Source organism: Anomaloglossus baeobatrachus, chromosome 5, assembly GCF_048569485.1.
Source record: "Anomaloglossus baeobatrachus isolate aAnoBae1 chromosome 5, aAnoBae1.hap1, whole genome shotgun sequence".
NCBI classification, from domain to species: Eukaryota; Metazoa; Chordata; class Amphibia; order Anura; family Aromobatidae; genus Anomaloglossus; species Anomaloglossus baeobatrachus.
The window spans coordinates 549,182,149-549,207,284 of NC_134357.1; the positions used below are offsets into that span (position 1 = coordinate 549,182,149).

The 25,136-nt window shown below is 43.7% G+C and overlaps 2 protein-coding genes across 2 annotated transcripts in view; both read right to left on the reverse strand.

Annotated features, from left to right (window-relative positions):
- LOC142312279 (uncharacterized) overlaps positions 1-25,136 on the reverse strand; it is a 172,771-nt gene that overhangs the window by 81,913 nt on the left and 65,722 nt on the right. The gene's annotated exons all lie outside the window — the stretch shown is intronic.
- Positions 3,613-17,705, reverse strand: LOC142312965 (uncharacterized). Its single transcript, XM_075351954.1, has 7 exons — positions 17,663-17,705; positions 17,212-17,336; positions 16,818-16,997; positions 16,612-16,735; positions 16,431-16,528; positions 16,143-16,233; positions 3,613-4,758 (listed from the first exon to the last, which is right to left on the reverse strand). Exons 1-7 carry the CDS (start codon positions 17,703-17,705, stop codon positions 3,824-3,826), a joined length of 1,596 nt encoding a protein of 531 aa, XP_075208069.1. The 3' UTR covers positions 3,613-3,823.

A 25,136-nucleotide genomic window follows, 5' to 3' on the forward strand; every position in this document is an offset into this window, starting at 1 on the left:
AGCATTCCTCCCAACGATTCCAGCAACGATAGAGGCGTATAATTGTGTCCGCCTTATCAACCATGCCTGCCAAATCAGAACACACTTGTTACCACCAATCAGAGCGGAGGAGGCGTGGAGCATTGCTTGTAAAGACACGCCTGCATCACTGATGACGGACGCACTAACGATGTTGTTCGTCGTTGGCAGGGTGTCAAACGTAGCAATAGGTCTGCTGCGTTCCAAACGACGAACAATATTTTGAAAATGAACGACGTGTCAACGATAAACGATTTTCGCTAGTTTTAAGATCGTTGGGAGTCACTCGTAGGGGTCACAAGCAACGACGTCGCTAACAATGACGGAAGTGCGTCACGAAAACCGTGACCCCGACGACATATCGTCAGATACATCGTAGCGTGTAAAGCCACCTTAAGTAATATAATTAATATAAAAGCCCCTCTGGAAAATTAATTGCACACCCCTCAGGTATGGGGACATCTCTTCTTCAGAGAGATCTGGATGGCTCATCTGGACATGATCTCCATGAATCTGGTATATCTTAAGCCCACTATATCTAGTTGAACGGCAAATACCCGCGCACTTATATCGCCAATGTATAAAACGAGTGACTATTTTTATGGTAAATGTAGAAATACAATTTTTTACACCTAAAGCACAGGGGAGTCTGGTACAAAAAGATTTTTCTTTCATTGTCGCCAATGTCCCACATGGCTTAATTCTATGTATTGATTTGTAAAGTTTGCTCTTACACATTTGTCTACAATAAACATTCATACATTTATGATCTTTTCATCAGTAACAAACTTTCCTTCCTGGGCATCACGGAAACCTGGCTCACCCCTGCTGACACAGCCTGTTCTGCACTTTCTTATGGTGGTTTCCATCTCTCACACATCCGCCACCTCAGTAACAAGCATGGTGGATGCGTTGGTTTTCTACTTCTATTACAGATTCTCTGATCTCTGGGCATCACAGACTTGGCCCTAACTGGGATCTCTTATTGTCTAACCAAAAGAACTTTCTGCATCTTCCACTCTCACACCACTTCCTCATCTTGCCCACTATTTATCGGGGGTTCCGTTCTTAGCCCCCTACTCTTCTCCACCTGCACCTTCAGCCTGGGGCAGCTCATAGAGTCCCACGGGTTTCAGTATCATCTCTGCACTGATGATGCACAGATCTATCTCTCTGGACCGGATATCACCTTCTTACTAACCAGAATCCCACATTTTTCTCTGCTCGATTTCTGAAACTTAAAAGCTGAGGACAAAGAGCGAAAACAGGGTCTTACCAGATAATAAAAGAGCGGTGTGTAACAGTACATACTCAACTTATAGGGTTGTGAAGGTCACAACCACCACAAAAGCATAAAAGACAATGGCGGCTGCCGCAGCCCCACGTGGATAAAACTTCAGTACTGGAAAGGAGAAGTGGGTATTAATTCCGCACTGTCCCCAAGAATTTGGAAAAAAAATTTGATTTATTAAAATGTTTTATTCCATAGGTCAACACGTTTCAGGGTTCAAGACCCTTTCTTCAGGACCAAGAAAATAAGAAAAATCAACAATACATGATGTGTATTATGTGTACCCCTTTTCACATGTAACGCGTCATGTAATAAGTGGCGCTATAATAATAATTTGTATCCCCAACCTGTCTCCTTCCCATTACAGTGTAAACTGTAAGCCCCTTATGGCAGGATCTTCTCCCCTCTGTACCCGTCTGTCATTATTAGTTTATTCACTGTAATTTCTGTATTTTGTTTGTAACCCATTCCCATGTACATCAACATGGAATCAATTGTTCTCTATAAATAATAAAAATGTATAATTCTCCTTTTTGTTAGAATTATTGATATACTTATTTTAATAAAACTGTTTTAGAAGTATGGGTTGAATTTTCATTTATATTGTTATAGAGCTTCTTGTAATATTAGTGAACAGTCACTGTCGGTTGGATCTGTATCAGGCTTTCTTCACACATTGCTGCAGGTAGTTTCTCCAACCATTCAAAATCCTCACATGTAGACCCCCTCTAAATTGTTCAGATCTCACTGACAAATTATTTTCTGTCTTCAGCAGCACCCTTAACAAACAAACACGATCCTCGTTTATGCAGCCAATGTATTTGGTCCCAGCCGTGTGCGTTGGTGTTTTCCACCTTCCGTGGCGACTTAGCTCCATGTGGCTCATACCGTCTGATTAGATCAGATGGGGAGAAACATTTTTATTTACAGATTTAGTTTTAAAATAACCCAAGTTTCTTTTCGCTGAGGGTATGAAGCTTGTTCCACCACTGTTCCATGGGACAGGCTCTTGATTTAAAAATGCATTGTTTATTCAATCAACGTGTTTCAGGGATCAGGTCTCCATCAGGTCAGAAAAATCAAGATTGAACATAATTTACAGGAACTCAAGTCAATAATACATAGATAGTATTATGGATACCTACAACAACCCCATTACCACCTTTTCTATCTAACAGACTGCGACACTTATCTGTTTTGGAATTGAGCAGCGGTGCACATGCTCAGTCTGAACTCTAGCTACTATGTATTGCACATGCTCCGTCTAAGCTCTATTCTTGTCCTATGCGGCTGCCAAGTGATGTACTGGTTTTTTTCTGGCAGCCACATCGAGAAGGAACAGAGCAGTAGTTGGACAACCAACTTGTTGCTAAATTCTGTAACTGGCATAAAAATTCCCCGTTTTCCCAATCAGTGCCCAAGGATAGGTGATAAAGGGTTTGTGTATTGAAAACAAGTTAGGCCCATAAACAACCAATCCCTACAGTCGTTTGGCCGACAGCTCTCTCGACTAGCCCATAAAAGAATGCTTGGCTAAATGTTCTTGTGTTCTCTATTAGAGAGCAGATGTCTGCCTCTTCTGGTGGTGGCTTATCTTAAGAGAGACCAAAAGAATCAACAATTGGAATTCCAACAAGCTGGATCCTTCCCTCCCTTGACATCCATTCTCAAGGTAGAAATAGGAAGCCCCCATACACAGATTGCTGTCTGATCATGCTGACTTTAACCTTGTGTGTATGGGAGCCTTCATGTAATCTATATAAGGGCTTATTCAGACATCTATGCACATTGGTACAATCTCGAAACGCAATGCAGGGACTGGCCAAGCCTTTCCGAACCCGAGCATGACAGTCTCATAGAAAGAAATGAAGGATTCATGCTCAAGGAGAAAGACACGCAGCCAGTCCGTGTATTGTGATCTGAGATTGGACCAATGTGAATGAATGAGCCTTAATAGACAGAAATCGTGAACCTCATTGAAGCAACTATCTAGGCATCTCAGCTTTGGTACATAAGCACATTTACACATACATAAAGTTCTGACACACACACACACACACACACACACTCACACAGTGTACACATTACCCATTTTGAAGTTCCTTCAAGGCGCTGTGATTGATCCCATGACCTGAAAGCTCCTGGAGCTAGTTGGGTGGAAGGTCAGTCAGCTGGTCACTCAGGAAGTGCAGCCTCTGTGCAGGTGCTTGTAGCTTCCTCTCCTGCTCTGCACTGATCACAATGATCATGTGGGGTAGGAAGAGAGAAATAACCGACTATAAGAGGCAATCACTTATTCGCAAGATTTTTTTATTTTTTTTTGGGGGGGGGAGAAAGTGCGTCTCATAAACCAAAAATACAGTAAGTTCTAAAGTAATTTACCTTTCTAATTTAATTTTACAACTGTTTGATTTTTGTACAATTTGTCAAAATATGTAATTTCTCCCAGTGTTAGTTATTTTTCTAAAAAATGGTCAACAAAATAGGATTTTCCAGTAAGTTATTTTTCACATTCTAGGTATGACATAGGCTTTTTCCTGTGTGGGATTTTTGATGTTTAAGAAGAGAACATTTTTGCATAAAACATTTCCCACATTCTGAACATAAGAAAGGCTTCTCCTGTGTGTGAGTTCTCTGATGTGTAATAAGATGTGATTTCCGGTTAAAACATTTCCCACATTCTGAACATGAAAAAGGCTTCTCCCCTGTGTGAGTTCTCTGATGTGTAATAAGATGCTGTTTCCGTTGAAAACATTTCCCACATTCTGAACATGAGAAAGGCTTCTCCCCTGTGTGAGTTCTGTGATGAGCGATAAGATGTGATTTTCCTGGAAAACATTTCCCACATTCTGAACATGAATATGGATTATCTCCTGTGTGAATTTTCTGGTGTGTAACAAGAACTGATTTCTGTACAAAACATTTTCCACATTCTGAACATGAAAAAGGCTTCTCTCCTGTGTGACTACTCTGGTGTCTAACAAGTACTGATTTCTGTAGAAAACATTTCCCACATTCTGAACATGAATATGGCTTCTCCCCAGTATGAATTCTCTCATGCCTTACAAGATGTGATTTTTGATTAAAATATTTCCCACAAATGGAACAAGAAAATCTCTTTTCCTGTGTGAGAATTTTTTGATGTTTAACAAATGATGTTTTGAGGGGAAAACCATTTGTATAGTCTAAACATGAAAATGGCTCCTTTGTTTTAAGATCATGTTGTATTTTAATGCCTATTTTCTGACTTTTATTTTTCATAACAGTGTGTAATGATTCAGAAGACAGGACCTGTTTCATAGGATCAGATGATAGATCTTTGCTGGGGAGAGAAGATGGGATATCTAGAGTAATGGCAGTCACTTCAATTGTATCATGTGTGATATCAAGTTCCTCTGATTTATTAATTGAAAATATCAGTTGTCCTCCTGCTTTCCTTGTACAGTAATCTGCCAAAATAAAACCAGTTATTTTTGAATAAAATATCCTTTAAATTTATATTTTTGAACATTTTTATTTAAAATATAAGTTGAAATAGCAAGCTATGTAGTAAAATAGAATTATTCACTAAAACAATGACAGTTCAGTCTTCACCGTGTGCAGAATTATTAGGCAAGTTGTAATTTAGAGGAATTTTTTTATTCTTGATCAACAACTATGTCCTCAATCAACCCAAAAGACTCAAATATCAACCCTTAATATTTTTGGAAGTTGAAGTGTTTTTTTTTTAGATTTGGCTATCTTAGGGGGGTATCTGTTTGTGCAGGTAACTATTACTGTGCAGTATTATTAAGCAACTTAATAAAAACCAAATATATTCCCATCTCACTTGTTTATTGTCACCAGGTAAACCAATATAACTGCACAAAATTTAGAAAAACATTTCTGACATGCAAAAACAAAACCCAAAAAATTAGTGACCAATATAGCCACCTTTCTTTATGATGACACTCAACAGCCTACCATCCATAGATTCTGTCAGTTGCTTGATCTGTTTACGATCAACATTGTGTGCAGCAGCCACTACAACCTCTTCTGGGAGGTGTACTGTTCCCCCCCTGTAGATCTCACATTTTATGAGGGACCACAGGTTCTCTGTGGGGTTTAGATCACGTGAACAAGGGGGCCCATGTCATTATTTTTTCATCTTTTAGACCTTTACTGGCTAGCCACGCTGTGGAGTAGTTGGATGCAATGTGGAGCATTGTCCTGCATGAAAATCATGTTTTTCTTGAACGATACTGACTTCTTCCTATACCACTGCTTGAAGAAGTTGTCTTCCAGGAACTAGCAGTAGGTCTGGGAGTTGAACTTCACTCCATCCTCAACCCGAAAAAGCTCCACAAGTTCATCTATGATTAAACCAGCCCATACTAGTACCCCACCTCCACCTTGCTGGTGTCCGAGTTGGAGTGGAGCTCTCTGCCCTTTACTGATCAAGCCTCTGGCCCATCCATCTGGCCCATCAAGAGTCACTCTCATTTCATCAGTCCATAAAACCTTTGAAAAATCAGTCTTAAGATATTTCTTGGCCCAATCTTGACGTTTTATCTTATGTTTCTTGTTCAAAGGTGGTCATTTTTCAGCCTTCCTTACCTTGGCTAAGTCCCTGAGTATGGCACACCTTGTGCTTTTTGATACTCTAGTAACGTTGCAGCTCTGAAATATGGCCAAACTGGTGGCAAATGGCATCTTGGCAGCTTCACGCTTGATTTTCCTCAATTCATGGGCAGTTATTTTGCGCCTTTTTTGACCAACACACTACTTCTTGCGACCCTGTTGGCTATTTGCCATGAAACGCTTGATTGTTCAGTGATCACGCTTCAAAAGTTTGGCAATTTCAAGACATCTCACAAGTTTAGACTTTTCAGAGCCCGCCAAATCTCTCTTCTGACCCATTTTGCCAAAGGAATGGAAGTTGCCTAATAATTAAGCACACCTTATACAGGGTGTTGATGTCATTACACCACACCCCTCCTCATTACAGAGATGCACATCACCTGATTTACTTAATTGGTAGTTGGCTCTCAAGCCTATACAGCTTGGAGTAGTACATCATGTATAAAAAGTATCATATGATCAAAATACTCATTTGCCTAATAATTCTGCACACAGTGTAATAGAAGACCTCATAGCATGAACCAGTAAAATGTGTTGTTCAAATGTTTGTTCATTCTGCCTACTAAGTATTAGAATAAAAAGCCACCAAAAATGTTAGGAAGACGAATATGATACCAATAAACCATCGAACAGCAGCTAGCTCTGTGGTTCCAGCCTACAGGTCCCTGGGTAAGTCAAGACCAATGTATAGGGGTTAAAGGGTGAAGCAATCCCTGTGATCTGTAAAGTGGAGTAGTTAGTGCCAAATCTGTTCATGGTTGCCATTTTTTGGAGCTGTCAGGTCACAAACAATACCCATGATACTTTTTCCCTGTAAAGTAGCTTTTGACTGCAAAATCTGCTCTCCAATAGCTAAATGGCGCTACTTCCTTTCGGATCTTGGCCATGTGCCCAGAAAGTTCTGTACAACCAAATATCGGGTATTGTCAGATTCAGAAAAAAATTGGACAATAAATCCATTTGTTACCATTGAGTGAAAAATAAAGAATTTGGGGTTAAAACAAAATATTGAAAATTATATATATATATATATATATATATATATATATATATATATATATATATATATCTATAAATAAAAGGCATTCCGCTTTATGTAAATACCTGAATGTGGCTTTTGATACTATGAACAGTGCAATTTTCTAATACCTAGGCTCCTCAAAGTAATATTAAAAGTTATTTGTTACCCCAAAAATAGGTGTTGTAGATTTAATTGAACATATAAACACTTGTTGCTAAACTTTTTTTGCTGAGTATCCGACCGCATAGCAGCAGCAGAAGGAAGAATAAGTGATGTTGAAGACAAGCTGCCGCAAGTGTCCAGGAGGGTTGGTGGTCATGAACAACAACTAGCAGCCCTGATGAATAAAACGGATGACCTGGAGAACAGGCTGAGGAGGAATTACGTGAGAGTGATCGGAATCCCGGAAATGACGGAAGGAACAAATCCATCTGAATTTGAGAAATGGCTGCACAAGATATTCAGGGACGGGTCCTCTCACAATTCTACGCAGTCGAAAGGGCACACAGAGTCCCCATGAGACCACTGACACCGGGTGCCCCTCCAAGACCAGTGCTAATTAAACTGCTCCACTACAGGGATAGGGACGCCATCCTTCGAGCAGTCCGCAACAAAGGAGATGTCACAGTCAATGGTCATAGAGTCTCATTCTTTCCGAACTTTTCCGTGGCAATATTGAAACGGAGGGCGTAATTCATCGAAGTAAAATGACACTTAAGGGCTCTGCAAGTCTCCTGCTCAATGAAATACCCAGCGAAGCTTGGGTTGAGTTGCAGCATTAAACAAGACCTTTTGCTTCGAGAACCTGAAGGATGCCCTCCAGTGGCTGGATATGAATGAGCACTGAATCAAACAATCCCTGCAACAATGAATTTTCTCTTCTGAAAGTCAAGTGCCACCGATGTATAATCGGTAGACTGTTCTACTTCCATGATTACTCTTTATTCTTTTCAAGAACCACTTAGCCCCATTGGTCAAAGAATCCTGATCTGACTATCCTGAGGAGGCAGCACCCTCGGGAGTGATCCGTTCTAATCACTCCCTTCTTTTAGTCCAATTTTTTTCAATCATTCATCTCTTTTCTCCTCTTCTCCATTCCCCGTGCCTACCTTTTTCTTTTTGTGTACTTTTTCTCTTAATACTTAAATTTCTTATCTACGCTTACGCTAACCCCTATTCATTCAGACTTTTTCCCACAACTCTCCCCCCCTTTTTTTTTTTGTTTTCTTCTTCCGAGAAGAACTGTCTTTTCTTTTCCTCTCGTCAGGAACTTGGTACGTTTCACGCTAGGTTACAGGATGAACTGGTGTCCGCTGTTCAGCTTTGTTGTTTATGCAGGTGTTTTTTCGTCCTTGTTTCATGGGGAGTTAAGACTGTATGATGCTAAGGATGTCGTAGATCTATATATAATTTTGCTTTTTGGGATCCTACAGGTCTGGGTGCTGAGACATGTAATACCACTCAGGAGTTGCCAGGAGGGTAAGAGCAGGTCTTATATTATTATTTGCAAATTATATCTATTCTACCACTATGGCAGGGCAAATTAACATCCTAACGTGGAATGTTCGTGGCCTGGGTGATCGTACAAAGAGGGCGGCAGTTATGGATTATGTCAGGGATTATTTCCCTGCCATTATCTGTCGACAGGAAACACACTTAGCTATGGCTGATCCATGAGCAATTTAAATATGTTATTTTCTCCTCATCTATCACTCCACTTTTTCATCTTACTCCAGGGAATTCAGCCTATTGGTACATAAAGCTATCTCGTTTGAACCGGTTTCATCTAAAGTAGATAAGGAGGGGAGGTTCCCGTGTATTCACTGCAAAATTCTGAATAAAGAACTGCTACTAATAAGGGTGTATATCCCTCCACCTTATAATAATAGCGTCATGAAAATGGTGGCAGAAGCTATCCAGGGTATCCAGATGTCCTGGTGATATGTATGGGGGATTTCAATAACACTATACACCCATACTGGGACAAGTTTAATAATGACCCATCCACGGCGATACTGCCTATTTCAGGGTTTGGCGAGATAAAAGATCTGGCACTGATGGACTTTTTAGGGTTAGACACCCAGGAGATCGCAAATTTTCCTGCTACTCAAAGTCACATGAAACTATCTAGAATTGACATGACACTGGAGTCTGCGGGCACACTGCTGCTGGTGGAATCGGTGGCATACCTGCCTAGAGCCATCTCATACCATTCTTCCATGTTGACCTGCCTCCAACTCCTTCCCTGGCCTGACCCTGCTCTTGTTAAATGGTACCTAAACCCTTTCTGGTTACAAATTATTGAAGCTGAACCCATTATTTCCACCCTAAATCACTACTTTAGAGAAAACAACAACAACAAAGAATGTATTTCTCAAAATATTATATGGGATGCCATGAAAGCCTGCTTACGAGGGGCACTGATACAGGGGGTCAGTAGGTCCAAGACTAAAGGCGGGCTTTACACGTTGCGACATCGCTAGCAATTGCTAGCGATGTCGAGCGTGATAGCACCCGCCCCCGTCGTAGATGCGATATCTGGTGCTTGCTGCCGTAGCGAACATTATCGCTACGCCAGCTTCACACGCACATACCTTGTCGGCGACATCGCTGTGACCGCCGAACAATCCCTCCTTCAAGGGGGAGGTGCGTTCGGCTTCACACCGACTTCACCGCGACGTCACTAAGTGGCCGGCCAATAGAAGCGGAGGGGCGGAGATGAGCGGGACATAACATCCCGCCCACCTTCCTCCTTCCGCTTTGCCGGTGGACGCAGGTAAGGAGATGTGTGTGAAGCCGCAGGAACGACAAACAACATCGTATCTGCAGCAGTAACAACATAATGGAAATGAACGACGTGACACAGATCAGCGATTTTTTACGCTTTTGCGCTCATTCATTGTCGCACCTAGGAGTTACACATTGCGATGTCGCTACCGGTGCCAAATGTGCGGCACTAACGACGTGACCCCGACGATATATCGGTAGCGATGTCGCAACGTGTAAAGCCCGCCTAATTCGCGTCAATTTGGGATATTTCTCCGGGATAAGGTCCAGACCACAGAGCGAATGTACATAGAATCTTCTACTACTCAGAATCTGCTGGAATGGAAAGAAGCTCAGAAGTCGTACGATATACACCTTAGGGAAAAGGCTAAGAACAGACAGATATTTTCACAACACAAAATTTTTGAGGAGGATGAGAAACAGGACATTTATTAGCGGTTATAACCAGGGAGCAGCATGGAAATTCCTTTGTGGGAGCTTTAAGGGATAGTACAGGCACGGTGGTCAATGAATCGGAGTGGATCTTACAGGTTTTTGCTGACTTCTATCAACAGTTATATAGATCCAAGTTAAGTTTCAATGAGGATCAGATTGACTCTTATCTTGCAGATATACCCCTTCCCAGGCTCTCAGAGATGGACCGGGCCTATCTGAACAGCCCACTGCAACTAGAGGAACTGCAATTGGCGGTGACTTCCATGTCTAATGGCAAGTCCCTGGGATTAGATGGTCTGCTCATAGAAATATGCAAAATATTTTGGGAAATCCTACTGCCGCAGCTTCTGGATATGTTCTGAGGGGCGGCTGAGATGGGCTTCCTCCCTCCATCAATGCAAAAGACAATTGTTGTGGTTATGTGAGGGTAGCCTGGGCTATAGATTGTTTGTTCAAATGTAATAAGATTATCTGTGTATGTATATAATCAAAATATAGATGTCATTGCATAATTATCTGTGTGTCTATATGACAATTGCACAGACGCCATAATATGATTCTAAGCTGTATGTTCAAGAAAGGGTTAGCCAAGGTACAAATGAACGAACTATGAACAAGGGAGATATTCATTAAGTTAATTGGGAGCCTTATCAGTAAAATTCACAGTAGAAGGAATGTAATATTTGTAGGATGAGGCAGGTGATCCCATACTCCCATGCATCACTCCTACAGAATCTCATTTTCGCTTACCGTCTTCAAAGTGTGAGAAAGGAATGTACCATCTGGGATTATGTATGATCTCATGCATTCCCCCAATGCTGCCTATACGCACTCCCCCCTAATTATTCTTTATCAGTATGTGTGAGCAAATGGAGAAGTTTTGTAAATATGTTTCAAGGCTGAAATGATGTGTTAATGCTTGAGCAATTCAATATACGAGTTCAGACGCAAGCCTGGGCTCATTCAGAGAACATGTCCTGTGTTCATTGATTATTGAGTCTCATAATATCTGTAAAGATAGCTAATTTGGACCCGTCCTTTGGATTGCCCTGAACAAAGACTCCATTAGCAGTCTTACCCAAATTTCTCCCTTGACACTTATACCTAAGCCAGGTAAAGATTCCCTACTCCCAGATTCATATAGACCAATTTCTCTCCTCACCACAGATATCAAAATCATAGCCAAAGTATTGGCAACTAGATTGAACAATATGATTTCCTCTCTGATTCATTCTGACCAGTCCAGCTTTATGCCCTCTAGGTCTACGGTGGTAAATATTAGACGCCTGCACCTTAATTTGCAGCTTCCAGTGGATAATCTGGGAGATAGAGTTATCTGTTCCCTAGACGCAGCTAAAGCATTTGACTCTATCGAATGGAACTTTCTATAGGCAGTTCTTTGCAAATTTGGGTTGGGCACGAATTTTATCTCATGGGTAAAATCAGTATACAGCAGGCCCACAGCCAGGATTAGGATTAACGGGCGGCTTATTCCAACATTTAGTCTGGTAGAGGCACTAGACAGGGTTTGCCCTCTTTCATCTATACTATTTGCAATGGCTATAGAGCCCATGGCAGAGGTCCTGCGTTGACACCCAAATATTATAGGTTTCAAAAGAGGGGATTGGAAGGAAAAAGTGGCCCTATATGCAGATGATACCCTACTTTTTCTGGCGGACGCGTCCACCTCACTATCCTTGACTACGGAAACTATTCAGGATTTTGGGAGATACTCCGGACTGATGATAAACTGGAAGAAGTCAATCTTACTCCCTGCAGATAACATGGATAATATCCCTAGTTATACCTCTTCAGTTCCTCGCAATTTAAATATTTGGGAATCAATGTCACCACTAGAGTGAATGATTACAAGAAACTTAACCTGACCCCGATTCTTAAAAAATGTAAAGATAAAATTGATATATGGACCCTGTTGCCTCTGTCGGTAGTAGGACGGACAAATCTGGTCAAAATGATCTGGATGCACCAGCTGCTATATGTCCTACATAACTCTCCACATTGGATACCCCAATATACTTTTATAAGGTCACTTCACTTTTCAGGGAACTGATCTGGGGACGGCGCAGTCCAAGAATTAAATTAGAAACATTACAAAGAATCAAACGGAATGGGGGACTCTCGGTGCTGAGTCCATGGGCATATTTTGCAGCCGCCTAAATGCAACATATCAGAGGATGGGATGACCTGGCGAGGGGTGGGGGGGTGACACCCACAAAGAGTTTTATAACAGCAACATTTTAAATCACCTAGTCTCTATGAGATCCTAGAATCACACAGATTTCACTCATCACCGGAAACCGCACCCACCCTTTTATTGATACATTAGTTATGGGAAAAGATTAAATACATGCAGGATATTCATGGGACCTTCCAGTTTACCTCTATCTGGGAGACCCCATAGTTGCCCAACCTAAATAGATTGGAGGGGTTTGGAGTCTGGAGAAGGAGAGGGCTAACCAGACTCATACAATTGGTAGACAGACATAGCTTTAAAGAATTCTCTAAATTACAATCGGAGTTTGGTTTTTTGAATGGCGAATTCTACAAATACCTAAAATTAAGACATGAATATTTAGCAGAAGGCAACATTGTCGGCCAGGCGATTCAACACAACAGAATAATACAGAGAATAGCTCTCTCGAGTGGTTCCTCTGGTTTAATATCTGTACTGTATAAATGAAGTATTAGATGGATTATTAGTGAACCATTTCCCGAACTCTAAAGGGAAATTGGAACAGGAGCTAAGCCCTACTGAGGATAATCAATGGTCGTAAATATTGGATAGAGTACCTGACCTGTCTCTGGGGGAAGCACACAGACTGTCTCAGCTGTATGTGATTCATCGAGTTTACCGTACCCCCACATTTCTATTTGACATAGGTGCCAGACCGGACTCCACTTGTCCACAATGTGGGGCAGACTCCGCATCCATGCTTCACATGTTGTGGTACTGCCCCAACCTGGAGGTGTTTAGGAGAAGTGAAGCCGCAATCATTAATAGTATGTATACCATAGATCTGAGCCTCACCCCCTTTGTACTGGGATATATTGAAGATCTGAAGGTGGAAGAGGAGGGAAAAATGGCAGTTGCCAGTATGCTATTCATGGCCAGAAAATTAATGGCACAATACTGGATCTCAGACCAGGTTCTAACTATCTCAAAGTTTGTCAACAAGATTAATTGGCTGGTAAATCTGGAAAAGGGAATATGCTTGAAAAGGAACTGTATGGTCAAATTCAAAAAGATCTGGGCCCCGTGGATAGACTACTCCGGTCTGGCATCTAGGGATTTGTTTAGGTTCAGAATGGGCCTGTTTTAGTTCACGGTAGAAATAATTGAAATGCTTTACTGATTTAGGAATTGTAACTTATCCCCCTGGATGTATAATTTATCTCCGACCAAAAACTGGCATGAACTTTACCACCTAGGACGAGACTCTCGCTGATTACTGCACCCTTGACTGTTCCTGGATATTGTAACTTCTAAGAGCTGCGACATCTAAATCACTATGCGTGGTGAACAATCTAATGTGAGATTATGTTATGTTAACCCCACTTTTGTTTGCTGTATGTTTTATGGAAAATCTTTAATAAAAATATTCTGGTTAAAAAAAAACAACTTGTATGCTGATTTTGCAATTTTGCCACCTACAAAGAATGGAGAGGTCTGTAATTTTTATCGTAGGTACACTTCAACAGTGACAGATAGAATAAAAAAAAATCCAGAAAGTCACATTGTATGATTTTTAAATAATTTGTCTTTTATTGCATGAAGTAAGTATTTGATATTGTAGAAAAAAAAAGTTAATATTTGGTAGAAACCTGTTTGTTTGTTATTACAGAGGTCAGACTATTCCTGTAGTTGTTGACCAGGTTAACACACACTGCAGCAGGGATTTTGGCCCACTCCTCCATACAGATCTTTCAGGGTTCGGGGCTGTCGCTGGGCAACATAGAGTTTCAGCTCCCTCCAAAGAAATTCTATTGGGTTCAGGTCTGGAGACTGGCTAGGCCACTCCAGGACCTTAAAATGCTTCTTACGGAGCCACTCCTTAGTTGCCCTGGCTGTGTGCTTTGGGTCATTGTCATGCTGGAAGAACTAGCCATGACCCATCTTCAATGCTCTTACTGAGGGAAGGAGATTGTTAGCCAAAATCTCACTATACATGACCCCATCCATCCTCTCTTCAATAAAGTGCAGCCATCATGTCTCCTTTGCAGAAAGGAAATCCTAAAGTATGGGTCCCCAATTCCAGTCCTCAAGGGCCGCCAACAGTGCATGTTTTCAGGATTTCCTTAGTATTGCACATGTGATAATTTAATCACCTGCACAGTTGATGATTCCAACACCCATGCAATGCTAAGGAAATCCTGAAAACATGCACTGTTGGCGGCCCTCGAGGACTGGAGTTGGGGAACCCTGTCCTAAAGTATGAGGTTTCCATCTCTCTTGCTTCATGGTTGGGTCAGCATTTTTGGAGTTGTACGTCTTCCTCCTAATACGGCGAGTGGAATTGACACCAAAAGTTCCATTTTGGTCTCATCTGACCACATGACCTTCTCCCATGCCTCCTCTGGATCATCCAGATGGTCATTGGTGAAGTTCAAACATGCCTGGAAATGTGCTGGCGTGAGCAGGGGGACCTTGCATGCCCTGCAGAGTTATAATCCATGAGAATGAGAGCATAGTGTTTTACTAACTATAATCTTTGAAACTGTGGTTCCAGCTCTCTTCAGGACATTGACAACATCTATCTCTGGGCTGATTCCTGCATTTTCTCAGAATCATACTTACCCCACAAAGCGACATCTTACATAGAGCCCCAGACCAAGTAACATTAACAGTCATGTTGTGTTTCTTCCATTTCCTAATAACTGCCCCAACTGTTGATGCCGTCTCATCAAGTTGCTTGCCTATTGTCCTGTAACATATGTCAGCCATGTGCAGGTTTACAATTTTGTCACTGTGGTCCTTAGGCAGCTTTTTCGTCTTGGCAATAGTGGAGAGGTTGGAGTGTGATTGATTGAGTGTCTGGACAGGTGTCTTTTATAAAGAGTTCAAGCAGGTACAATTAATGCAAGTAAGGCGTGCAGAGTAGGGGGGCTTCTTAAAGAAATAATAACAAGTCTGTGAGAGCCAGAATTCTTGCTGGTTGGTAGGTGATCAAATACTTATTTCATGCAATAAAATGCAAATGTGTGCCCTGCAGAATTTTAATCCATGACAGCGTGGTGTGTTACTAGCTGTATTCTTTGAGACTGTGGTCCCAGATCTGTTCGGGTCACTGACCATGTCCTCCTGTGTAGCTCTGGGCTGATTCCTTACCTTTGTCAGAATCATCCTTACACCATGAGGCGAGATCTTGCACGGAGCCCAGACCAAGTAAGATTGACAGTCATGTTGTGTTTCTTCCATTTTCTAATAATTGCCCCAACAGTTGTTGCCTGCTCACCAAGCTGCTTGCCTATTGTCCTGTAACCCATCCCAGCCATGTGCAGGTCTACAATTTTGTTACTGGGTGGTCTTGGCAATGGTGGAGATGTTGGCGTGTGATTATGTGGACAGTTGTGTTTTATATAGGTAATGAGTTCAAACAGGTGCAATTAATGCAAGTAATGAGTGCAGAGTAGGAGGGCTTCTTAAAGAAAAAAAAAAGAACAGGTCTGTGAGAGCCAGGATTTTGTCTTTTTGGTAGTTGAGTTTCTGACTGTCTGTCACAGTTGAAGTGTACCTACGATTACAATTACATTCTTTGTAAATGGGAAAACTTGCAAAATCAGCAGCGTATCGAATACTTATTTCACCCCACTGTAGTTACAAGATTTTTGCATCAAATCTTGTACTTATGTGCCAACCTTGTTTTTAAGGATCTAAGTGTCTGAATCTGCTGGTGAGATTTGAGCCAGACACCATGTGACACTTCTGTAAATTTAGTGGTTACTTCTCACCTGGATAGTCATATGCAGGAATCTCCTCTTTACTCCGCTCATCACCCCTCACATATGTCTCTGTAGTATTAATATGGGTCAGATCTTCACCCTGAAACAAATATTGTAAAAGTCACAGACAGATGGAGAAGTCACATCTATGATCAGCTCTAATCCTGCCATCTCCACCACTCTCATTACACAAGTATAACACATATAATACCCATGGATAAAACAAGTCTGAGCACAAGACCTTCACAGCCGTCTACACATCAGAGGGAGATTTCATGACACCTTCTCTCCATCTACCTGATTATCCTGAGGAACATCGGGATCTTCTTGTTTACAGTCCTGTGGGAGAAGAGGACGGGGACATCTCTCTGGGGTTGTCCTCTTACTGGATAGAACTGGAGGAAACACAAACAGGGACTGAATTCATTCCTTACATACAGATAATTATTGCCCGTGTGTATTTAGTCCTGTCTATTACCTGGTGATGTGAGGGGCTGGGGAACCTCCATCATGACGTCCTTGTACAGATCTTTGTGACCTTCTAAATACTCCCACTCCGCCATGGAGAAATAGACGGCAACGTCCTGACATCTTATAGGAACCTGACACATACAATGATACGGTCATCCCCCGATCCCTTCATAGCATTACTGTATAATGTCCCAGCATTCCCAGCAGTGTCACCTCTCCAGTCAGCAGCTCAATCATCTTGTAGGTAAGTTCTAGGATCTTCTGGTCATTGATGTCCTCATGTATCAGGGGGTGAGGTGGAGGCCTTGGGATTGGGCTCAGGGGTCTTCCCCATCCCTCAGACACAGGGGCCTGACAGCGCTCACTGGAGGTCTTCTTCACTACTGTGTAATCCTGGTTATGGAGAGACACAGCAATAAATCTCACTACAGACATTTCCAGAGTCCTCACCTCTCCAGTTCTGTCCATCTGTTATTCCCATAGATAAGAATGATGTAATGTGACGTCATCAGAATCTCTCACCTCTCCAGTAAGCCGGAAGAGGATCTCTAGGGTGAGGTGTAATATCCTCTCCGCCATCTTGTCCCTGTCCATATCCATACTTCACGGGGCAAATCAGAAGAATTCTCTTATATAGATCTCCAATAAGAGGATCCGATAGTGTAGGGACCTGAATGGGGAGAAGATTTGTATATGTAGCATCATAAAGAATCCACTGTAATAATACAATTACTGGAGACAATAAGGAGAAACATATCAGTACATAGAATATGGAGGAGAAGAATTCTCTCTTGTCTTGTTATGTTGGTCACTGCTTTGGCAACAGATTGGCTGTAGGGACGACAAGTCTGTTGGAACTAACCAGGAAATACTTTGAACAATCTTTAATGTGTTACTATTTTTATTATTTTACAACATCCAGTTTTTTCTTTACATCTACTAATAAATCCTATATATTTAGGCCACACACACAACAAGCAGTTTCCTCCTCAGAGTCGGCAGCTGAATACGTTTCTCATAGACTCATCTTCCATATCACTAATTCTCGTCTCATTTACCCACACTGGAATCGGCATCAGCAAAACTGCAGGAGATATTCATTACACGTGAGAGGAGAAATAACAACTTCATGCTGAAGACGACATTCAATTTTGTACTACGGATCTATAAACATATTTGGCTGGAGTTCGTCACTGACTCCATCACCACCAGTCACCTATATGAAGGTTTCCTGTCTTCCCCAGGCTGTAATATTTTATCATGCGTCGGATTCACACACACAAGTCTGATGCATTTATTAGATTTTTTTTTTTTAATGCCAGTGTTGTATGGTTTGTTTTTTTTCACTCTGGATATTATTTATTTCTGTCATTTCCGCTGTGAGGAAAGAGTTAACTCTAATTGAATAGAAATTCACAGAAATTCACGCTGCTTGCAAAAGAGCACAAACAGACCGTAGACACTGAGAAAGTTATGTCTTCCCAAGGACAGAGATAAGACTTGCACCTAGCAAAGGACAATGAGAGTTATGCTTTTTGCTGAGAAGTGAAATCCACGCTTATGACGAGAATCGAAACTAATGATTATGCATACGACATAGCTACGCCCAAATTAGCTTGATAAACCCTGTATGTGAAAATAAACGTGTAGTTCAGAGCGCACACTCTCTTGCCTTATGTGCAGATACCTGTCTCTGTCTGTATCTCATTAAGGTTAAGGGAAGCCGAGGGGGTGACCGGGACCCTCTCCGCATTTGGTCATCGCTGGCAACAGTTGTGAACCATGGTCACTTTATCATTTCTGGCACCCGAACAGGGACCCGCATACCCCCCAGGACCCAGTGGACTGTCTTGCCATCCTGAGGACGAGGGGACCAAAAACACCTGGCCAGGTAAGAGTTGAAAGTTTTTTCTGCTCTTTTGCTCCCCATCTCTGTCCTCCTCTTTCCTCGCCGCTGCAAGAGGGACACTGTGAGTAAAAACTGGGTAATTGGCGGGTCACTACTGAACTCTGAAAAAAAGAACTCTTGCCAGTAGATGCTTTTTCTGTGCTTTTCTGTGCTTTTGTCCTTCTCGACTGTCATAGACAGTGAGTGTTGCTAAGGGAATAGTGTGTCTGTCCTGTTTTTTTTTAAACTTTGAATTTTTATTGAGATTTTCAATTTTCATACATAAAATAGAAAATAAAATTCACAATTCTTATCGAACCTAGACAAACAATGACAGGACAGGTGAGGAGGGTTAGGAGGGGAGAGGAGAAGTAGAGGGGAAGGGTTTCAAGAGTCCACACTCCTTCCATAGGGCCCATAGACTCCAGTCTCCCAGATCCTCCTGTCCCGCAAAGTAATCCCATGGTGCTCATACGGCCTGGAAACGGTCAACTGTGTCATTCAATAGTGCCATGAGATGTTCCATGCGTCTAACGTCCAGTAATCTATACTTGAGGCTCTGGAATGAGGGTGTCCCTGGCTGCCTCCAATTCTTTGCAATTAAGCATCTGGCCGCCGTAAGGATGTGGGACAAAAGCCTAGAGACCTTTTTCCCAGTCCCCCATTCCCAAGACCCAGAACATAGATCAGGCGATCAAGATCAACCTCTATATATAGTACTTTGTGGATCAACCCTCTAACCTGCTCCCAGAAGGGGACTATCCCTGGACAGGACCAGGATATGTGCAGAATGGTGCCCCTGCCCCCCCCCCCCCCCCCAGCATCTCCAGCAACAAGCCGGTATGGAGGGGTCTATGACATGAAGGAAATCTGGAGTGTGGTACCAAAATAGCAAAATTTTATAGATATTTTCCTTCTATAGTGTGCATATTGACGTCTTGGCGGCGTTGCCCCAAATTGCTGCCCATTCCTTAGGAAGTATCCGCTTTCCCAATAGAGACTCCCATTTCCGCATGTATGGAAAAGACCCCTCAGGCCCCTCCCGTGACTCAGAAAGCAATATGTAAATTTCCGAAATCAGTCCCCTAGTGTCAGTGCCCCTTCTGCAAATTTTCTCAAAATCTGTGGGAATCGAGGCCCCCGCCCTGCCAAACAAGGAGTCAGCCAAGACTCTGATCTGCAGATATTGGAAAAACTCTCGATTAAAGAGAGAGAATTTATCTCTAAGGTACTCAAAGGAATGGATCTGCATTATACTTCCATCTATAATGTCTGCAAATCTGATTAGACCTGCCTTGAGCCAGGGGTGCACCATGTCCGACTCCAGACTACTTGGGAGTTGGTATATGAAGGACACCAGAGGGGAGCAGGGGGACGCCAAAGGAAATCTTCTAATGCAAAATGCCCAGAGGTCCTTAGTGAACTGCATCGGTCCAAGAAGAGGGGGGGGGCGAATCGCACCAGGCCGGAAGCCACAGGAGCGCGTTTGGGTGTATAGGCGCCAGCCAAAGTTTTTCAATATCAGTCCACCTGTTGTATGTCCAAAGGGACACCCAACAGGGGATCCTCCTAAGATGGGCCACCTAATAGTATTTTAGGATGTCCGGGACAGAAAGACCCCCCCTCCCCCCCTGTTTCTTCGAGCCATCAACACCTCCCTGGCCACCCTATGACGTTTGTTACACCAATTAAATCTAAGGATAGCCGCCTGAAGGGACTTCAGCTCCTTTATTGGTACCTTAACTGGGAGGGTTTCAAAGAAATATAATAATTTTGAGAGCAAGCTCATTTTAACCTCCGCAATGCGCCCCATCCACGAGAGAGGCAGGGGCAACCACTTGCTCAAAAGAGTTCTCAGCTCTCGGCCAAGAGAGTCACCTACCTCACTCCCCAGTAGCCCTCCCACGGGGGTCAGTCCAGTGGGCACGGGCCCGTGCCAAAAGGAAAAAAAGGAGAAAAAAACCCTCAACCACTAACTCCAAATAAGGGGACCGGACTCCCGCCAACCCCCCTACCTCCCGTGGCATCATTGTGGCTACAGCCCTCCCCCCCGACACAGCCCAACAGACCCAGAAGGCCGCAGATGACAAGATGGACAGTCAGAGGCTTGCTGTAGAGAGAGTCAAAATGTCACAAAGCATGCTCAGCCAGTGGAACTCAGAGGGTATAAGAAACAGGTACCCACCAGGTTAAGGAGTGTCATCAACGATGACCCGGGGAAGGGGAGCAACCCGTGACCCCTACCTCCTCTCCCCCCCCGAAGCCCCACGCCCTCCACCTTGGACCACACGGGGAGGGGGGGGCGGCCCCTCCCTCTGCGCGCTGTTAGTGCAAACGGGTAGCCTCAGCGGTATGGAACCTGGTGCTCCTTCAGGCTAGTGAGGAGGGGTTTGAGGTGCCGCCTTTTCTGGAGTGTGATGCGAGAAAGATCCGGGAAAAGCTGGATTTCCTTGCCGTTGAACACAGGTGCCTTGCGCCTCATTCTAGCCTTAGCTATGATCAGTTCTTTGGTGCAGAAGTCGTGAACGCAACAAATGATGTCCCGTGGTTGGGTGGATAAATTCTTCGGCTGTAAAGCCCTGTGTGGCCTGTCCAGCTTGATGATGTTAGAAGGGAGAGCATCCAACACTTCATTAAAGATGGATTGTAGTATGGAGCTTGTGTCCTCGGGTCCATCTGACTCTGGGACCCCCCCTCACACGAACATTGCAACGGCGCCCTCTATTGTCAAGATCCTCTATGTGAGACTGCATATCCTCCATAATTTTTTGTTGAGATGTTGCCAGTTTGTGTAATTCTGATACGTGGGATCTGGTGATGTCATGCTCTTCCTCCAGGGATTCAATTCTGCCAGACAATTGCTGCAAATCTCTCCTCACTTCAGCTATTTCTGACCTGCAAGTTGCTTTGACCTCACGTATGAGGCATTGAAAGTCCTCTTTAGAAGGAAGTTTACTTATGAAATCGTGCATGTCCTTATTGGAGGTGTCTGGCCCTTTAAGGTGAGCACCTGCAGTAATAAGACACTGGAGCTTTAGTCTGGTACTGGGGAAGCTGGGGAGGGTGATCTCCACACTGAGGCCCAGAGGGCGGAAGCAAGTTGCTCTGTTCCATGAGATTACGAGCTGTAGCTGCAGTTCCTTCTTCTCCTGGCAGGGGGGAGGGCTGTCCCCCGACCTCCACCTTATCTCCCGCCGCCATTATGTGCTCCTGGGCCTGCTGCTGATGTGCCTGAGGATCCAATGCAGTGCAGGGCCGCTGAGCCAAGGCATTCCCTGCTGGAACCGCTGCAGGGTCTCCTCCACTTCCCCCAACGTCCCCGCTCACCCTCCCCTCCTCCTCTTGCTGCTTAGCAGACCGGGCCGGTGCCTCCATTTTCCCTCCACGCTCCTGGAAAGATGGCGTCCGGGCCTTCCCTGGACCCTGTTCCAGGCCCAAGAAAGCATCCAGAGCCATGGTGTGCAGCTGGGGGGCCACCGATACCTGCTGCGACGGTTTAACCCTCCGTGGTCCCATCCTGAGAGCCGGTGAGTAGGTTTGTGCTTATGATAAGTGCTGATTTAGCTGTGGGTCAATGGGAGCTCCTCTTCCCCACGTCCACTCAGCTCAACATCCTGGACACGCCCCTGTGTCTGTCCTGTTTAATGGAAGTGTTATTCACCGCCCTGGTGTTGAGTGGGGGAGCCCTAGTTGCCATTTTTATCGGATAAAGAATATATCTCCACTATAAGAATGGTAACCCACTACCATTCTCCATACTCAGCCACCTCTGAACAAAGTTAGGACCCCACCTTAAGTAGGGATACAGAAAAAGGAGTCAGCCTCCAGGTACTTCCAGAATAGGCGAGGTTAGTCCAAGGGACGTTCAAGGGTCTAAAAGCTGAAAAAAATAGACGGAGAATGGGTCAAGGAATATCAAAGGAATAGAACTGGATGCACCCTGCCGCATCTCATTACGTGCTACCATGGGAAAAGTATAGCTAGTCAGTCCAAGGAAGTTTTTATGACATTTGGATTGAAGGGGAAGGATCAACTGGACCCCAACAAATGGAACAAGATAATAACTACCAGAGGAGGAGTAATAGCAGATAAATCATGGACTGAAGTAGTCAGAACTCTTTCTGACATGGCAAAGACAGCCCATGATCAAGGTTGGATATACCATGAAGAATCAGAAACCTGGGAAGAAACTGAGAAAAAGGCTAATAAGGATATTGAGCCTCCCCCGTACCCGTCAACTACTCCTGTAACGACCCCACAAATAGCAGGACCCCAGGGATGGACCTGCACCAATTGTGGCCAACAAAACCCGGATTGGGGAGAAACTTGTCTGGCTTGTGGAACCCCACATCATAAACAAGCCACAGCACCAGCACATCTATATCTCGTAGTGGAAAGAAGAGTCTACATAACACCACCTGTCGACCCAGCACATCCAGATGCTGCCAGAGATCCACTTCCTCATGCATATGATGTATATGTACCTTGGACTCCTGCCGATCAGATGGCTTTCCTGGAAAATGCCCTTGACCCGACTCGAAACCCCGTTAGTTCTTCACGTTACGTGGCCTAAATACAGGTCTCTTACCGAAGCACTTGGTTGGACATGGAGGGTTTATGTAGAGTCAAAATGTATGCCAAACTCACTGCCCATCTGGCAGGGAATGTTCCGGACGATACCCGGACTGTGGCATCCAGCCAAGCCTTTATGATAGCACTCAATCTTTTCTGCGCCCAGGAACAAAGAACTAAGGGCACAATGGAACCAGTACACCAAGGTCCTGTGGAGAATGTCAGTTCCTTTTACTATAGATTGATGCAGTCATTCGCATATGAAGGGCTGGACTTACAAGCGGGTGTGATACGTTGCCTCATGGTAAGATCCTTCATGGATGGAATACATGCACCTCTGGCAGATAGGTTGAAAGCGTGCTGTCCCGAATGGAGGAACATGGAAGACATAGATCTTCTAGTCAACAAAGCAAATGGTTTAGAAACCGACGCAAAAAGGATAAAAGGACCAAGAAAGTCGTCATAGCGGCAGTAGACGGTCAGCCAGAAGTCACAAGAAGAAAGAGACCGATCTGCTACTATTGTGGGATAAAAGGACACGTGATCAGAGACTGTAGAAAGAAAAAGAGGGAAACTCAAAACCAACCCAAGATTCAGGAGGAAAAGACTGCCTGACTTGCGGCAGCACGGGATAGGGATGCCAGAGGTCCATTTATACACGTCCCCCTTCAAATTGGAAATAGGGAAATAAGGGCTCTGGTGGACTCGGGAGCCTCACGCTCCGTGCTCCCAAGGGACCTGGTACCAGAAGACTCCATCTCGCCCGAGTCTACTATAGTATCCGGTTTTGATGGACAAGCCAAGATAATCCCAATAACGCATCCATTAAAGGAGAAACTGGGACCACACATATTCGTGTCCAAATTCTTAGTGTCCTTCCTGGGTGGAGATGCCCTAATGGGAGCAGATGTACAATCAAGATTACAGGCTCAGATTGTCTATAATGAAGATGGTTCCGCTGTCTTACGAATACCGGAAGATATTCCTGAAGAAGTCCTGAGCACCATTCAGATGATCGAAGATCGACCAGAATTTGATGCCACACAGGAAGCAAACACGGACCCTGTACTTCTCCAAGTTCCCGCAAAACTCTGGTCCACATCGAAAACTGACCTCGGCACACTACCTGTGCCCCTCGTAAAAGTTTCAGTCAAACCTGGAATTACACCACCACAGCTAAGACAATATCCTTTTAACGCTCAACAGGAAGCTGCCCTGGATCACCAAATAAAAGAACTAGTGAAGTCAGAAGCTCTCAGAACTAATAAGTCTCCATACAATACTCCGCTATTTCCAGTCAAGAAGAAACAATGAAGAAAGGTGACTCAATCACGTACCGCATGGTAAACAATTTGAGGGCAGTGAACTCAATACTGGAGCCCCTCACTCCCGTTGTTCCCAATCCACATACGCTGCTCACACAGGTACGGGCTACATCTACCCATTACATGGTCATCGATCTTGCCAATGCTTTTTTCATAGTACCCTTGGATCCAGCATGTCATGACCTCTTTGCATTCACGCATAAACAAAACCAATACACGTGGACAAGACTGCTACAAAGGATGCAGCATTCCCCTACTCTATATACTCAGGCTATGAGTAGTGTCCTTCAAGGCTGGAAGCCCCCTGACCACTGTGTTCTTCTCCAGTACGTGGATGACCTACTACTACTAGCGAAGAAGAATGTAAAAAGGCTTCAATAAGGCTATGTGCGCACTAGGCGTTTTTTTCACGCTGCGTTTTTATGTGCGTTTTTGTCTAAAAAACGCACCCGCGGCTAAAAAAACGCGGCAAAAACGCATGCGTTTTTGCCGCAATTTGGTGCGTTTTTTGCTGCGTTTTTGCTCACTGCGTTTTTAATCAGTGCACAATGCCATTAAAGATTGTTGATGAAAAAAAAAAAAAAAAAAAAGGTCTGATGTCATTTCCTTCTTCAAAATGTTCATTGTATGCAGGAGAGCAGACAGCTGCAGAACTAGTGTATGCAGGAGAGCAGACAGCAGCTGCAGAACTACAAGTCTCAGCATCCTCCATTCACTAGTGTATGCAGGAGAGCAGACAGCAGCTGC